The sequence below is a fragment of the Eubalaena glacialis genome, chromosome 12, assembly GCF_028564815.1.
Source record: "Eubalaena glacialis isolate mEubGla1 chromosome 12, mEubGla1.1.hap2.+ XY, whole genome shotgun sequence".
NCBI classification, from domain to species: Eukaryota; Metazoa; Chordata; class Mammalia; order Artiodactyla; family Balaenidae; genus Eubalaena; species Eubalaena glacialis.
The window spans coordinates 33,381,004-33,399,788 of NC_083727.1; the positions used below are offsets into that span (position 1 = coordinate 33,381,004).

At 38.1% G+C, this 18,785-nt stretch overlaps 1 protein-coding gene across 4 annotated transcripts in view; it reads left to right on the forward strand.

Annotated features, from left to right (window-relative positions):
• The window catches only part of ARHGAP18 (Rho GTPase activating protein 18), a 134,113-nt gene that overhangs the window by 70,578 nt on the left and 44,750 nt on the right, over positions 1 to 18,785 (forward strand). For all 4 annotated transcript variants that reach the window (XM_061207741.1, XM_061207739.1, XM_061207740.1 and 1 more), the window contains 3 exons: positions 3,473 to 3,536; positions 7,872 to 8,050; positions 18,292 to 18,457. In XM_061207741.1, the coding sequence (XP_061063724.1) occupies positions 3,473 to 3,536; positions 7,872 to 8,050; positions 18,292 to 18,457 (409 nt within the window). The remainder of the gene's footprint in view (positions 1 to 3,472; positions 3,537 to 7,871; positions 8,051 to 18,291; positions 18,458 to 18,785) is intronic.

The following is an 18,785-nucleotide window of genomic DNA, read 5'->3' on the forward strand; positions in this document are numbered from 1 at the left end:
TGGAGTGAGAACAAACAGAACGGATGTTGAACGATGATTGCAGTGATAATAATAGCAGTTATATTTGCTGCTACCACTACTGAACACTTACTGTGCCGACTACTTTCCGTGCCATATCCCATTTCATCCTTAGAGCTGTCCTGTGAGTGAGGTATCATTGTTTCCATTCTAGACTTTAAGTCACTTGCTCAATGGTCCTGTAGATAGTAAACCCAAATTTGTCAGACTCTAAATAAGTGCTTTTAACCACGATGCATCCTGCTACGTTTGGGTTTACATATATGATTCTGATATTAAGTAGTCTCAGTAAATACATGAGATGTATTTACACTGTAAATAAAGGGTAACAAAAATCTTTTTAAAAAATGAGGGACTAGGGCTTCCCTGGTGGCGCAGTGGTTGAGAGTCTGCCTGCCGATGCAGGGGAGACGGGTTGGAGCCCTGGTCTGGGAGGATCCCACATGCTGCGGAGCAACTAAGCCCGTGCGCCACAACTACTGAGCCTGCGCATCTGGGGCCTGTGCTCCGCAGCGAGAGGCCGCGACAGTGAGAGGCCTGCGCACCGCGATGAAGAGTGGCCCCCGCTCGCCGCAACTGGAGAAAGCCCTCGCACAGAAATGAAGACCCAACACAGCCATAAATAAATAAATAAATTAAAAAAAAAATACGTCTTTTAAAAAAAAAAAATGAGGGACTAAATGGACTTATATTTAAGGTATCTTTCTGTCATATAGAGGTTTTTTGCTTTTTGTAGACATTTCATTCTTCCAAGAAATCCTTTATAGCTGCAGGTTCCTACTCTCTTTGCATGGTCAATTGTAGATCAAATCCAGTCCATTTTATAGGAGTTTTGGGGTGACTGGATTGCTCCAGGTAGGTCTCTGGCTGCTGTGAGGCAGTTATGCGCTTGCATATCACCCAGTCGTTATTTGGGACATCCACTGGGGTTGAAGGACTGGACTTGGTTTCTAGCTGTAGAAAAATGAATAGTAAGGAAATATAGTATTATGACATTTCCTTCCCAATTAAAGAGCCCTCCCTGAGGGAGTTAAGAGGAAACAAAAAGGGGGGAGGGGGCAGAGAGCTGAGCCTAAGCAAACCATATACTGTGGGATTCCTGCCAATCTCTAAGAGGATGTTGCTACTCAATACTTCAAGCAACATTTTCCAGCAAACTCTTGGTAATGTCTAAACCACATGGTTTGAGTTCAAGGTAATTGGTGAGTTGTATCATCTGATGGAGTCAATAAGAGAGAAGTAGCACAAATAAATTAAAATAATGTTAACTTGCTTACACTTTATGCCTTTAATCGAAACACTGCCACCCATTAGAAATATGTCCCCCATCCCTCAAGCAAACATGGGCCAGCTATCTTTACTTGCAGTTCTTCTATTCTCAAATAAGTACAGTGGGCCCTCCGTATCCCTGGGTTCTGCACCTGTGGATACGGAGGGCCGACTGTACGATGCCATTTTTTATAAGGGACTTGAGCATCCTCCAGTGTTGGTATCCGCAAGGGCAGGGGTGGGGGGTGTCCTGGAACCAGTCTCTCACAGATACTGAGAGATGACTGTCCATATTCAGCTCTTCCGTTTCAAATGCTTCCTCATGAAGCCCTTGCTGACACTGGGAAATATAATACAGAAATGAATACCATCTGCACTGTTATCGTCAATCGCTTAGGAAAACAATTCCAACCACATGCTCCAAAATACGTGTTCATATGTAAGATTAGAATTACTCACGGTGTGCCCTGTGCCATGGAGTGCTGGCCTTCTGCAGGCTCGTGGGCGGAGGGAGGAGGATGATATTGCTCTGCCTGAGGGGGACTGAAGTAGTGCCACGACTCTCGTACCCCTTCTGTGATTGGTAGTCGCTCTACACTGACCTGGGTACCTCTAATCTCTAAGTAGAGCACCTCTGCGTACCTGCCCCGGTGCTTCTATAGACTCTTCTTGGACTGCAGGTGGAGAGGGGAGTTCTCTTCTGCTAACACCTGAGTTGAAGTATGTGGGGAGGGGACTACAAAGGCTATCTTCTTTTGTATAGAGATGAAAATCCAATGGAATGAGTATTTTAAATTTATTTATTTATTTTATTTTTTGGCTGCCTTGGGTCTTCCTTGCTGTGGGCAGGCTTTCTCTAGTTGTGTCGAGCGGGGGCTACTCTTCATTGAGGTGCACGGGCTTCTCATTGTGGTGGCTTCTCTTGTTGCAGAGCATGGGCTCTAGGTGCGCAGGCTTCAGTAGTTGTGGCTCGCGGGCTCAGTAGTTGTGGCACACTGGCTTAGTTGCTCTGCGGCATGTGGGATCTTCCCGGACCAGGGCTCAAACCCATGTCCCCTGCATTAGCAGGTGGATTCTTAACCACTGCGCCACCAGGGAAGCCCGGAATGAGTATTTTAAAGACAGTTCATTCAAATAGACCTCTGTGTATGATTGACCTAGACTCCCCTTCCTGATTCCTGAATTCCTCCTGAAGCCTTACTTGGAAAGGAGGAAGTACGGCCTGGACACACTTACTGGTGAGAGGAGCCAGCCATGTTTTCCTGTGTCCATAAACCCTTGGAGGGCTGCATTCTTCAGGTGTCACTTCCCCAACCCCTCGAAAAAGGAGTTCCTTTGAATATCTAAGCTCTTATTACCTGCTTGGTAATTTAGTTTTAGTTGATTTCACATTTATTACTAGCTTTTTAAAAAAATATGAAGAATTCTATTTTATTACCTACATGCCAACTTATAATTTTATTTTATAACAGCGTTATTGAGAGCGAATTCACCAAGTCGCCCACTTAAAGTTTACAATCCAGAGGTTTTTTGTGTAGTCACAGATTCGCAACCATCCTCACAATCCATTTTAGCACCTTTTCGTCATCTCCAAAAGAAAACCCATACCCATTAGCAGTCATTCCTCATATTCCTCTCCTTACCCCCTAGGCAACCACTAATCTACTTTCTGTCTCTATGACTTTCCTATTCTGAAGATTTCGTAGAAATGAAATCACACAATATGTGGTCCTTGTGACTGATTCCTTTGACTTAGTATAATGTTTTCAAGGTTCATCCGTGTTGTAGCATGTACCTGTACTTTGTTTCCTTTTATTGCAGGATAATATTTCATTTTGTGGGTAGCTCACATTTTGTTTATCTACTCATCTGTTAATGGATATTGTTAACTTTTTGAGATCTTTTCTTTTCCCTTCAATTAATAGCAGCGTTCTTGATGGCAGGGACACTCTTGATGTTGCCCTTATTCCCCACAGGGCTTAGTAGTGTGTCTTACAAGTTGTGGGTGATCACATGTTTATTGGATGATTGCTTGCTGATTATACCTGTAGTCCTTTTTTTCTGTGATTGATATGATTCTGAGTGCATTTCTTGTACTCTGAAGGTTAGTAATAGAGTTATTTTACAGTACCGTTTCTCTGGTTGTGAGGTGGAGATGACTAAATGGCCCATGTTCTATCTTTAGCCTCCAGATGGTAGAGAATCACAATCAGTCAGAACAGACGAAAACAAATACCAAGGAAAAGATGGTAAGTTGGACCCGTTCTCTTGTATTTTCTCATTTATTAGTATAACAAACAGATAAGACCTTTTAAAACATTCGTCTTCAATTCTGGTAAGCAAATTCTACTCAAATACTCATATAAAGTACCCAAATAGGTAATTACATAAGACAGAGCATATAGTTGGCCTTTGATTTTTTTTAAATACTTGTCTATCTCTATCTGTTCTAACATCTCTGTACATAGTCAGTTTTCCCAAATGCTTACCATGTGCCAGGTACTATGCAGAGATATTTACCTAATTTAATATACTCAGGAACTCTATGTAGTATATATTGTTCTTAACCCATCCTACAAATGAGAGAAGGGAGGTTTAGAGATGTAAAGTTACTTTCCCAAGGCCACACAGCTAGTAAGGGGAGCCAGTGAATTTGGAACCTCGTTTTCAGATCTGAAGTTCTTAGCTCATAAATGGATTGCTTTTCAGAAAGTTTAGAAAAACTTTTTTAAGTTAAGATTTTTTTGGGGGGAGGCATTGATTACAACTCTCCCTTTCATTCTTTTTTCTGTATCTGTTATTTCAGAAATGGATTAGAAATTCAAGGCATGGATGAAAATAAATAGTAAGACTTTATTAGTACTTACCAAGAAAGAATTTAAAGCTATTTCATGGATTTACAAAAAGGAAGAGTTTCTAAATTAAGGTCACAGATTTAATCCTCAGTGTGCTGTTACTTAAAAACTGTAGCAAAGGTTGTTGGTGGCTGCCTGGTCCTTTTGTTTTGTTTATGTCCTTAAGACCTGGCACCTGGAGTGTTCATGGCATTACTAGTGTTGTGTTTGGATTGGAAGTAGTGGAGGAAGAGTATCAGGTAGACTGTGAAGGCCTGGGAAGTGTTCCCAACCTTCCTATAAAAATCAAAGGTTAGTCCAAAATTACTGTATACGGGACATTTTGGAGTCTTGGAGCATCTAGTGTCTTTATCCTTCCTTCCATACTTTTCTCAGAACTTCTCTCCTGCACCCCTGCCTTAAAATATACACACACACACGTATGTGCATATATAAGTGTGTGCATGTGTGTGTATAGACACATACGTGTCTATATATTTATGTCTATAAAAGCACTTGCTTTTTACTATTCTGTGGAGATTTCTTTAGTTACATGTTTTATATCAGAATGAAATTACTGGGTGTTTCCCTAAGTCTGTGTGCCAGTAGACACTGAAGTGGCAAGCAGGCTGGAATAGCCAGTGCAGGCGGGCTAGAGAGCTGGGTCGTTAAGAGAGACAGATGAACCTTTTGTGCCAATATCAATATGCTTTGGGCTTTGGGGAAGAGCGACTGGCAATTGCTAAATGAATACTGAGGAAAACATTGTCCTTTCTTGGTGTTTTCCTCCTTTGCCAGAGATGGTGATGTAGGCTATATAAACAGAAGTTCTGGAAGACAAGTTCATTATAGCAGTCCCTTCCAGCCTAGCTTGTGGCAGCCGAGTGGAATGTGACAAACTTGCTGCCTGATTTACATCTGCTTTTGCTGGAATGCTATGAAGTGGGCATAGAGCCTCCAGTCAGAATAATAAGAGAATGTGTATAACGCCATCCAAGTCACTGAGTATTTACTACTGCACCTGTTCTGGGCAATGCCATGCTCTTTTGCTAGCCAGTGAATTAACCAGTGTTATGCAAACATTGAAAGGTTCTGAATGAAATGCATGGAAAATATTGTCTGGAGTTCAAAAGTGGAGCTCTTGCCATTTGAAATCTGTAAGTGTGAGCTACGTAGTCTATTTTAAATGTTTTCCCTACACTTAGGCTTTTATGCATGTTCAATCAAAGTTACTTACTCTAAATGGAAAATAAAATTTTAATGTTGCAAGCATTGTTGCATTTCAAATTAATTAATCTGAATTAATTAAATTTAATTAATTAAATAAATTAATTAAATTGATTTCAAATTAATTAATACTGCTAAGTATCAATCTTAACTTTTCGTCAAATTATACAGCTCTGTGTATTTGAAAGGCCAGTGTTTAATACATACATTTAGAAATACTAATTAATAATGCCCAAATAATTTTTAAAACTTTCGTGTTATGTATATTTTCTTTTCCGAGTTCCAAGGAGGAGGGGAAATTATTTTTTAAAATAAAGATATGGATTATTTTGGACAATTGAAAACCTTTGAGTTTTGTAAAATATTTGTAACTTAGTGCTATTGTCCACTTAAAAAACCAAAGGAGAATAGATTAAATAAATTATATTATTTACACTTTTGGGCTTTAAGAGCCAAAAGGTTTATCTCACAGCATTCTCTGTTAACGTTTCTCTTTGAGAGTAGATAATTGATTCATAGATACTTTTATTAATCAGTTAACTATCTATTTCTTTTAGCTGTGCTCCTTTATCACCCCTGCAACTGTTTTTCCTGCTATCTGCCTTAACTGGAGTTACCACTTGATCCTTAAGCCTTTTCTATATTGTGTTTTGTATTTTTGCCAATTTTTGGAGGAAATTCATACATTTTAAATGTATTCTAACTTAATTATAATTCTTCTCCTCAGTTTTGAATTCGGCACAGAACATTTGTTTGTGTGTGGGGGGAGGTGGTGTTTATTGTAGCTCTGACATGGGGCTGTTAAGGAGAAAAGGGAGTCGTTTTAACATTCTTGTCCATAAACGCTCAGCTTTTAGAAAGGTAGCTTCTAATTTAAGAAAATGGCTAATCAGTTTTTTCCTCTTAGAATGGTTTCCTAGGAAACCAACATACATATTCACAGTAAAACATAAAGCAGTGTAAACCAGTGGGAATATAAAACTCAAATTGTGCTTTGACATTTAAGTTAATACTTTAAAAATTAATTGGAGAGAGGTCTAGTTATCCTAATTAAAAAAAAAAATTGTCACAGGCTGTTGGAAAAGCATAATGTGGCATAGATGGCAGCAGATAAATACAATCAAAGAGCTTTAAATTTTCTCTTATTTTTGGAATTCATATGGGTCCATTTTTACTTACTTTCTTAACTGTGAGATGTGACCAGGGCCAGCTATGTAATTTGCAAGGCCCAGTGAAAACTGAAAATGTAGGGTTTCTTGTTCAAATTGCGAGACGGCAACAGTAGAGCATTAAACCCAGCTTGGAGCCCCGCCGAGCACTACCCAAGTCCTACAACCACGAAGCCCACACTGCTTATTGAATGAGAGTGAAAAAGGCTAGGTTTAGATTTATCCGTATTTTCTTTTGAGTAAAACAATTTGTCTGTGTGTTTTTGATTTGAATGACTATAAATATAGAAAATATATAGAAGATAATACAAATACATTTTCTGAAGGCATCAGACTTTTAATAATATACGTATATATGACATACTTATTAAATTTTAAAATTAACTTTACCCTCCATCACCTTGCTGTGTTAGTATATAAGCATTTGAATGTACTATGTAAGCTTATTGATGTAATCCAGAGCTGCCCACCATGAATTAAAGGTCTGCAATGAGAGGTTTTTTCTAGTGTGAGTTGTGTTAAAAACCAAAAACTTATCAAACAGCCAAATTTAGAAGTATGTTCTTCCAAGCTTAAAGCTGGCGTTTTCAGCAAAGAAGTTTTCAGGTGTTAATTTTTTTCCTGGAGGATTAACAACAAACAAACCAAGAAAAAAATGTTAAATTTATTATAAACTGTTGATGTAAATACATGGAACTTATTTCACTAGATTTATAGTTGTAAGAGAGCTGTTATAATCTTTGTAATAATCTGGTGCAAAACCTGTTGGTTCTGGTACCAGGTACCTCCAGACCTGACTCCCACAGTGCACATTGTCGGTGCTAACTTTTGTTTTGGAATTTTTACTATGATAGGTAGGTAACATTCCAGAAAGGACATGCTTTCTGGCATGGAAGAAATCTTTTTCAGGAATCTGTTCCACTGTGAGGAAATTAAATGGTATATCATAGTTTTAAGAGAGAGTAAAACTAACCTCCTTCTCTTCTTTTTTTTGCTTTTACTCTCCCAGTATAAAATAAAGCAATGATTAAGTCTACTAAATTTTTGTGAGGTTTTTCGTTCAGAGCTTGAGATCTCCCATCAGTGTTTTGGAACTGGACTCAGTCTAAGAATTGTGACCTCAGAGAAAGATTCCACAATTCAACTCTGGCTTTCTAGTCACCACCTTCCCTCCTCTATGCCCCCATGCACCATTGGTAGAATTCCTTGAGTATACTTTTTACTATTAAAATAACTGTTAATTATTGCTTATAGTAAATAGTACTTTTCCCAAAGGTTTAGATAGTTGATGTATTAGAAGTTAAAAAAAGAAGTAGCCAAAGCACATGAATTGAATCTTTTGTCTTTTTTCCAGATCAGGCATCTAGCCTAGTTGTTGGCGAAAAGGAGCTGACCCCACTGGTGCCTGAAGAGGCACCTGCCTCTGAAACAGACATCAACCTGGAGGTATCATTTGCAGAGCAAGCTGTCAATCAGAAAGAGAGCTGCAGAGAGAAAATCCAGAGGAGCAAAGGGGATGACGCCCTGTTACCTGTACGTAATACACTATTCAGATGTCATTATCAGTATATTTTTCATCAGCTTTTTATTTGGAAAATTTTAGGTCCTTAGAAAAGTTGAAAGAATAGTATAGCATACACTCCTACAGCCTTCCTATAGATCCATTTAACATTGTACAACCTTTACTTTCTTTCTACATATATCTATCTATCTATGTATAGGTTATACTATAGACATATACTCACTTTTTTTTTTTTTAGCCTAACAAGGGCATACAAAACAAAACACAGTTATAATGCTTAAGAAATTGAACATTAAAACAATAATTATATTTTAATATATGATCATATTAAAATGTTCCCAATTGTCACAATATTGTCCTTAATATCAATAGCTTCTCCCTTACTCCCACCTGGGATTCAAACGAGGGTCATGTGTTGCATTTAATGTCATATTTTTTTGGTTTCTTAAATCTAGATCAGATCCCTTGATTTTTCTTTAATATTTTGAAGAGTCCAAATCAAATTTCTGATTTTGTCTGTTCTTGGTGACTGAATTCACATTAAACATTTTTGGTCACACCACTGCCTAGATGATGTTTATGCCTCTCATTGCATCATCAGAAGAGCGGCATGACATCAGATGGTCCCTTTACTGGAGATGGAATTTTGACCACTTGGTTAAGGAGACGTTCACCGGATCTCCCCATCATAAAGATACCTTTTCCTATGTACAATTAATACTAATTTGCGATCCTTGAGACCGAGGGAATATCCTATCTGTCAGTAATAACCTACCGTCCAGTGGCTTCACCATGCATTTGTAATCCTTGCCTGAAACAATAATTAGACTAGTGTTTGAGAAATGGTGATTTTCTCATTCTATTATTTCTTCTATATTGATTGGCTGGCAATCTTCCATAATAGTGCTTTTCCTCCCTTTTCTCTTTTTGTTTTTGAATATCACTATTCAAAAACTTCCTTTTTTTATTCAGTGTTTTATAACTCATTATTGTTTTTCTTTGACATTTAAATTTACCCAGATTTGACAAAAAGGAGCCCTTCAAGCTGGTTCCTATGCCATTTTAACATGTCCTCATTCTTTTACTCCTTTGCTTTCTAGTACAAGATGTTCCAGGCTCACCTTGTACTTTTCTCCCCTCAGATTAGAAGGAATCTATTTCTTCAAGTAGTCCTTGTTTTTTCAGTAGCAGATTGTATTTAGAAACCAACCTCTGTGTACTGAGTGTTCTCATGGCTACCGAATGTCTTATATTTTTAAAAAATACATTTACTGGTACAGATGAACCGGTTTACAGGGCAGAAATTGAGACACAGATGTAGAGAACAAACGTATGGACACCACGGGGGGAAAGCGGCGGGGGAGGGGGTGGTGGTGGGATGAACTGGGCGATTGGGATTGACATGTATACACTGATGTGTATAAAATGGATTACTAATAAGAAAAAAAAATACATTTACTTACTTTGTAGGATTTCGCCACACAAAAGTTAAAAAGCATAGTATAATGAACTCCCCAATACTCACCACCTAGCCCCAACATTCATTTTCCCATGACTAGTCCTGTCCTATACATACCCCAAACCAGTTCCCTACTGTGTGTTATTTTGAAACACATCTCTGAATTATATTTTGCCATCTATAAATATTTCAGTATGTGTTTCAAAAAGATAAAGAGGGTTTTTTAAAAAACACATATCCAGGGCTTCCCTGGTGGCCCAGTGGTTAAGAATCCGCCTGCAAATGCAGGGGACACGGGTTCGAGCCCTGGTCCGGGAAGATGCCACATGCCGCGGAGCAACTAAGCTCGTGCGCCACAACTACTGAGCCTGCGCTCTGGAGCCCGCGAGCCACAGCTACTGAGCCCGCGAGCCACGACTACTGAGCCTGTGTGCCACAACTACCGAAGCCCGTGTGCCTAGAGCCCGTGCTTCTCAACAAGAGAAGACCCTGCAATGAGAAGCCCGCGCACCACAACGAAGAGTAGCCCCCGCTCGCCGCAACTAGAAAAAGCCCACGTGCAGCAACAAACACCCAACGCAGCCAAAAATAAATAAATAAAATAAATGAAAAAAACCCACAAAAAATACATATCCATATTACTATTATTGTACCTTAAAAATTGCTAATATTTCTTAATTTCAAATATCTAATCAGTGTTCAAATTTCAAATTGAATCACAAATTTCATGATTTTTTTTTTTTTTTTTTTTTTTACAGTTTGTTTGAATCAGGATCCAGATAAGGTTCATACATTGCAGTTGGTTGATAATGCCTTTCAAGGCTCGTAATCCCTTCCTCCCTCCCTCCTTCTGTCTCTGTGTGTCTTTCTCTTTCTCTGCCTCCTTCCCTTCCCTCTCTCCCTTATTTCATTACTCTCCCTCTTTTTCCTTATCCTTTCTTCCATTCCTCCCTTTCTCCCTCCCTCAAAATTTGTTTGTTGAAGAAACCTGGTGATTAAGTTTCTTGTTCTGTCCCCACGTTCTTCTGCTTCTTGTAAATTGGTTGACTCTAGATTGATCAGACTCAGGCTCATTTTTTGGTCAAGACTACTTCATATGTGATCATGTATCAAGAGATTAAAAATATCTGGTTGTCTTTCTCTTTTGTGAAATTAGCAGCTGCTGCTGATCAATGCTTGGATCCATTTGTTTATTAATGGTTACAAAATGATGTTCTAATTTCTTTTTTTCCTTTATTAATTTGAATACTTCTATTAAGAAAAATGTTCTCAAATGGGTTACTTCTTACTTTCATTTACCAGTTTTCAATTTTTTTTTTTGTTCCTTAGCATCTTTCATTAGTGACCAATTAGTGTTGTTTTAATTTTCTTATAAAAATAGTTTCTTAACTCATGGATGTAGACATATATGACATGACCCTAGAGAAAATTTCTCATATGTTTGTGGTATATTTTCTGCTTCAGACCTAGAATTGTCTATTTCTGCAAGAAACTGATTTCATTTAGTAGAAATATACTTTTGTGACTATGTTCAGGACACTAGGAATGTTCCTTTCTCTGAGTTGGTCATTGCTTAAAGCCTTTTCAGAGGACAGAAGTACATCTGTGTCTTCTTTCTTCCATGCTGAGAATAGTGGTTTTCAGGATACAGCAGATAATCTAATTAGAATATCACATAATTATTTATGTGTTTTATCCTCCGTTAATGCACAGCATATCAACAATGTGATTACTAAAAAACAGTTTAAACTTGTTTTTCTTTTTCTCAGTTGGTTGTATCCTTGGGGTACATCCCAAAAGGACTGTAATAATCAAATTACTCTGCTTTAGGTTGTTTGGGATAGTGATTCTTCATATGGTTATGCCACCAACTGCATACCTGGTTGGGTTAATTAGTTTCATTTCATATTCAATGTTTAGGGATTGCTGTTTTGAAACTTAATTTTATTTTGTAAACATGTAAATTATTTAAGTGGTCCAAAAGTCAGAATTAAAAACAAGGTGTATAAGAAGTCTCACTTCTATACTTGAGCCGTCACCCTCTTCTCTCCCTGCCCTTTACAGGTAAATTTACCTTACAGGTAAATTTCTTTTAATTTTATTATGGTTTATCCTTCCATTCTTAGATAAATGGTAGCCCACAATACACACTTGATTATTTATTTATTTATATTTGACTTAGCAGTATGTCTTGGAGATCACTCCATAGTAGTAGAGAGAAATATTTCTTATTCTTTTTTATTTATACATTGTACCCCGTTGTGAGGATGTATCACAATTTATTTAACCAGCCACCTGATGGTGGACATCTGGGTTGTTTCCAGGCTTTATCATATATTTTTAAGAATCTATTTTTACGCCTAGTGGGAAAAGTAAAGGAGTACGCATGCATCATGTGGCCTAAAGAGATGACCCGGGCTCCAGACCATCCTCAGCAGAAGTATCTTTTAAAAGTGATGGTCTTCTATCTCAACAGATGGAAGGGGGTTTAAGTGAAGGATGGTAGAGTCTAATTAAACAAGATGAAGACTTTGTTGACTTCTAAGTTGTTGATTCAAACAGTGGAATAAACTAGGAATTTAGTTCAGAAACTTAAAGACAAAACTTCCTCTCTCATTTTATTCTCTAACAAACTAATTTTTGCTCACCTACTTTCTAGATTTTATTCACGTTGTGCCCCAAGCTTAAAATGACCTTCCCATTTCTACCCCTCTGTTGTTCCATGTTTATCAAGGAAGCCTTATCCCATCCTTTGGGGTCTAGCTCAGTATCTAGCTTTACTGTTAGCACTTTCCTGCTTGTGAACTTACATTAGATAAAATTTATAAAATCATTCTTTAAACTGTCAAGATGCCATGCTTTTGATAATTATTGTCAATGTATCCATGTATTTATTTATTTGTTTTAATTTTTTTAAATTTAATTTTTATTTATTTATTTTTGGCTGTGTTGGGTCTTTGTTGCTGTGCGCGGGCTTTCTCTAGTTGTGGCAAGCGGGGGCTACTCTTCGTTGTGGTGTGCAGGCTTCTCATTGCGGTGGCTTCTCTTGTTGCGGAGCACAGGCTCTAGGCATGCAGGCTTTAGTAGCTGTGGTGCACCGGCTCAGTAGTTGTGGTGCACGAGCTTAGTTGCTCTGCGGCATGTGGGATCTTCCCGGACCAGGGCTCGAACCCATGTCCCCTGCATTGGCAGGCAGATTCTTAACCACTGCACCACCAGGGAAGCCCCTCCATGTATTTATTTATGCATATATGCTTCAGTTCATCTATACAACCATTTATTTATTTGTATATCTTCTAGAAGGCATGCACGTACTGTAAGCTTTCTACAGGTCATCAGCATGATTGGTGAAGTAAATATTTATATTCGTCACTCTGAGGTGAGAGTCTAAGCAGATAAAACCTCAAATTCCATTTCTACTCCGTGCTCTCCTGCTTCTGTAAATAAGCAGTAGGCTTTATGTAATACATTGTTCTCTGTTGACGTCATTTTACATTCACTTCCTTTTTCTTATGGCATTGAGCAATCTTTGTTAATTCTTTATGATCTCTCACAGCAGATTCAAATTTCTCCTCTTAAATTTGGAGATCAGGTTTTATAACCTTTAATGTGTGTTAAGGTGAAAATTTAGCTGTTACTTACTGTGTTTTGTGTACCCATGATATCTTAGAAAGTATGCTCTGTAATTATTTCATTCATTTATCAAATGATCTCTATGAGGTAGATATTATGATTCTTTTTCATACAAAAAAACAGGTTAGAGAGATTACATGGCATGCTAAGGCTTGGCTTCAGTGACTAAGCTTTTGAAGCTGGAGTTTTTTCTGGAAGGTCATGATGACATGTGCCCGCAAGGAATATGTGCATTTAATTTAGGTGTGAGTTTAAGTGTTCTTGTATTGGTGCTACTGACAACTTCTTCAGGATAGCTTGGGATGTTATACAAATAAGATTCTGGTTTGTTGAGTCCTTCATATACAATAGAAATTTAATAGCACTCCTTTATCCTATCTTGGGAGACTAAAAACAGTAAGGCTTTATTTAGCAATTTTTAAGATCATAGCTTTGAAATGATAACTATGGTGAAGCCTGTATTCTAGATGCATGCCTATATTTTCTTAAGTCTTTATTTAGTGTCTTTTGGATTCTTACTGAATTATGTTTAATTCAAGTAAATTCATGTTTTATGGCAACTTTGGTTGTCTGGTAACAAAGCTCAGTGCATACTGAAGGCTAAAAACTTGCATGGAGGCTCAAGTTGGGAGTTTGTTAGAAAATGGAACATCTCTGGAGGACGCAGAAGGACAGTAAAAGAAATGTTAGTTCGGGATAGGGTGAGGAGACTGAAAACCGAAGGCAGACACACATTTGTACACAACGCAAAAATAGGTGTGTAGGATCATGGTCCCAAATTGTCATGAAAAGTTTAAATTATGATTATTGCTCTCCATTTAAAAAAATAAAGAAATTTTAAAAACTGTAAATTTGAAGTTTTCTAAAACTTCATTTATCTAGAAAAATATTCATTCCCTAGGATGACAATGACTGAAACAGTGTAATAAAATCACATTTTTACACATGGAAGAATCTTAGATAAGAAATGAATTTCCTAGCAGATGATAAGAAGTCATCTGTGGAAATTGACCAAGTAAGAGGAGATTCTCTTGCTTTCTGAATTGAAGCTAGAGTGACTTGATGAATGAAAGAAGTCAAGTCCGTCATAACTGATCAAGTGTCTAACGGGCCTCTCATACCTCAAGGCCTACAGAAGAGGGGTGCAGCCTGGGTGAGCTGCCTGATTAATTTATGGTAATGCATGGGAGCCAAGGACCTTATATTTTTTGAAAACTTTTATTTCATTCCTTTTTTAAAGCACATTTTTCAATAGGTGAAGAGCTTTTCTTTTGCTGAAGTCGCATTGCCTTCTCTTAGCCAACGAACTGAACCATCCAGTCTATTAACTCAACAAAAACGACGTGAAACTTCATAAATATTTAAAGCTGCTGCTATGAATTAAACATTGGGATAAAGAACTAACTCCTTTCATTAAGCACAATGTTAAATAAATAAATAAATAAAGCTCATGACATATTGCTAGGTAAATCCAATGTTTGAACTAATAATATTTCAGGTTTCTTTACACATTTACTTTGGGTAATGCTTTAAATAATTATATTAGGTGTATTTGGTTTATTACAACAAAAGCAACTGATTTTAATGAAACATTTAGGGCTTTTTTAAAATTAATAAATGGTTGGTAGATGGGATTGGTTCAGCCCTTCAGAAAACAAAGCAATTAGCAGAACTCTGGGGCCAGGCGAGAAAAAATTGGGAAGAGCTTTGTGTGATTTTAAAAGTGAAGCTCAGTACAAATCACAAAAAATTGGGGGAGCATCAAGCCAGTAACCCTGTACCTCACTGAGCTTGATTCTGTGCTTTTCTCCCGGTCTGGTGTGTGTCTTCATTCATTGAATACACTGGGACAGAACACCCGCATTGTGTCGGGGCTGTGGTATAGCAGGGATACAGAGGTGATTAAGACATGGTTCCTGTCCTTGCGGGGTTCACAGTCCTACATCGACACTGATCAACCTAGATTCCTCCCTGCCTGCTGTGGGGGGCAGGGAAAATGGAGCAGAGCAGAATGGCCCCTGAATTTAGGATTTAGAAGGTCTGAATTTGCCTTCTTCTATCACTGGCTATGTGGGCATTTTTAGTCTCTTAAGGAACCTCAGTTTCCCAACCTAGAATATGCTGTAATAATTTTTATCCTGTTGGAACTTTTGCAGAATAGAATGACAAACCATTTATCAAAGATGAGTATGATTTTTGTCTTACCTTGCAGTAATAGTTAAAAGTCAAAACTGTGATATCTGGCTGCACGTTCTCGTTCTCAACCCCTATGCACTGTACCATTAATGCTGGAAATTTTGCTGGAAATTCACTTTGGCTGCATATTAATGATAGCTACTGCTGTTCGTTTAATATTCTCGCAGGGAAAAATGTATTACAAAACGTTAAGAAAGATTTCTTTTCTCCTATAGTGGACTCTCTTGAGACTATAGCAGATTCCAAAGAAGGTTCTGTAGGAGGTTCTGTGGAGAACTATAGAAGATTCTCTCTTGGAGCTGAGTTTGCTTGAAAGGAATTAGCTGTTCAACTGCCAAAAGTTGTAGGTTTTAGGAAATGCTGTAGGACAGTGACACTCAAACATTTTGGTCCTATAACCCCTTTAGGCTCTTAAAAATTATTGAGGACCTCAAGAAGCTTTTGTCTTATCAGTCAGGAAGGATGTTGGTGTTGAGGAGAATAACTACCACAGCTTCCAGTGCTCTGATGAAACCTCAGACGCATGGCCTTCTGGCCAAGAATCTGTGATTTCATACTGTTGGAGCATTCGCTGTCTCCCTGGGGACTGCAGCTGTCTGTGTTTGCTCTGGCTGACCCAAGAAAGAAGGCATACACAGATTTCTACGGAAGCTATGATCCCATGGAAGATTTTGAGGAGACAAAGAAGTCTGGTACAAAGTGATTTTGGAATGTAAAGAATTTCTTTGGATTGAGTTCCATGGAAGTTGGTCACTGACCTGTGTTCCTGAGCTATGAAACATGAATAAGTAGGCTAAGGAAAAGTTTCTCTTGATAAATAATTTAAAATACTGGGTATGTGAGGGGGGAGAGCTTTTCTTTATGTCAGTTATACCTATGGATATTTACCATATTAGAAATTAAAATTGAAAAAATTTTAAACTATTAACCCATTTAAAATATATTAGTATTATGGTGAACATAAATAACATTTTAATGCAAAATAGGCATATTTTCTAAAACAAATTATTAAGAAGTGTGCCATGGTTTTTCATTTTAGCAACTGTCTAATGTCTGGCTTGAGTTGACGTTAGTTGGATTCTCATATCTACTTTTTTTTTTTTAAATGAAAGCTTTTTTCTTTCTTTCTTTCTTTATTTTTGGCTGTGTTGGGTCTTCGTTTCTGTGCGAGGGCTTTCTCTAGTTGCGGCGAGCGGGGGCCACTCTTCATCGCGGTGCGCGGGCCTCTCACTGTCGCGGCCTCTCTTGTTGCGGAGCACAAGCTCCAGACGCGCAGGCTCAGTAGTTGTGGCTCACGGGCCTAGTTGCTCCGCGGCATGTGGGATCTTCCCAGACCAGGGCTCGAACCCGTGTCGCCTGCATTGGCAGGCAGATTCTCAACCACTGCGCCACCAGGGAAGCCCCTCATATCTATTTCTGCGTTCAGTCTGTTGGCAATAACATGTCTTGTAAAAACTCTGGAAAACTCCACTGTACATCATAAGAGAATGAGAGTGAAAAAGGCAAATAATGTCTTAGTATTAATTATTAAAATAGTGTTGACCTCTTAGACTCCTTGGAAAAAGTGTTGGGCACCTCTCTGGCTCCCTGGAGCACACCTTGAGAACTGCTACTTTAGGACACATCTTTTGCAATAGTTTTTAGACTATGAAGTGTTAATGATATGGCGCAAAAATGAGCAAAGTAAAGGGAATAAAAGGGAATCAGTTGAATATCCTTGGCCATTAAATTAGGAAATCAAGGGCAAACCCAAGAGATATAACCTTCATAATAAGATTTTTATCAAACTATTAGAGAATGATCATTGTTTTAGTAATTGGTAAATACAATGGGGCTGTCATTTGTAGTAAATACGTTAGAGAAATTCATGTTCTTATTTTGTTTTTTTTCTTATTTTAATATATTTAAAATTAAAAGAGGCTGAATAGGTAGTAGATAATATTTGAGAAAGGCACAAAACAACAAAAACACCACTTATTTGCCTGTGATAGTGGTATATCTAAGTCTCAGTTTATTTATTCAGTGGTGAAAGTAATAGTAGCAGCAACCACATAAAAGTGTTTGGGAAGTGCCAGGCATTTAAACCTCACAACAGCCCTCTGAATTAGGTGGCCCTCCCTCTCCCCCTCCCCCTCCCCCCTTCCTTCCCCTCTTACCCTCTCGCCTTTCCCTCCCCTTCCTCTTTCCCCCTCCCCTTCTCCTTCCATTTCCCCCTTCCCTTCTCCCTTTCTCCTCCCCCTCCCCCAGCCCCCTACCCATTTCTTCCTCCCATTTTACAGAAAGGATGGTTAAAGAATTGCCAGAAGTCACACACAGCTAGGCAGTAGCTAGATGACCGGTGGGCATCCTGGCTCTAAAGTCCTGCTTTTAGTTTCCCCTCTGCTCTCCCCCTCTCCCCAGTGCTGTACAGCCGTTCTTCGGTACCTGCCTTATTTGGATTTTTATGACAATATTACTATATATATCATATATCTGCATATATAATATTGTATATATAATGCCATATATTACGTATATAACAATGAATAGTGATGTGTATAATGGGTACCTGGCACACACTAGTGGTTGCTCCTACTCTTTCTCATCTCCCACCTCCTCTCCCTCTTCCTCCTCGTGGTTTGTCTTGACTTCTAACCTTTCTTGGCTCTTGAAGGTCAGTTAACTCGAGTTTTTTTTTTTCTCCTTTGGTTTTTATTGTCTCTTGTTCTCTTGGCCACTGGTATTCACACTCCTAGTACATGATCTGGTTCCTTGTCTGTCAGACTTCACATATGGACTCCCTGCAGGTTTGGGATCATCATTACAACAGGATTGTTCTTCATTCTGACTGGAGAAATTCTGCCAATTTCATTGTCACCACTCTGAGAATAACTTCTTTCTATAGTTACAATTTTGTTGTGTTTCATTAAAAAAGGGGTTAGATACTGTAAATCCTTCCTATATTAATGGTATTTATTTTATTAGAGTTTCAGATTGCCAAAAGACAAAACAGGCACCACCAAGATTGGCGACCTGGCGCCCCAGGACATGAAGAAAGTTTGCCATTTAGCCTTAATTGAGCTGACCGCCCTCTATGACGTATTGGGTGTTGAACTGAAACAACTAAAAGCTGTGAAAATCAAAACAAAAGGTAATTTTGAAATGAAAAACAGTTGGATTTACTCCTAAAGTAGTAAGAATGAGCTTGGCTTTTTAGAAGTATTCTTCTGGGGAGTGGGAAACGCCTACAAAATAAACCAACACATGAATACATCTAAAGTTCAGATTCTAAAACATTCCCTTCAAAATTTTTGTAACTTGATAAAAATGCACTGTCTCCTTGATTATAGAAAATAAAGACATAATCAAATATTTAATTATCATAGAAGGAAATTCTGAATCAAGGATTCTTAACTCAAATGCTCTCTCCTTTGAAAACTGTATTTAAAAACATCTGGTACATATACTTACTTATTTCT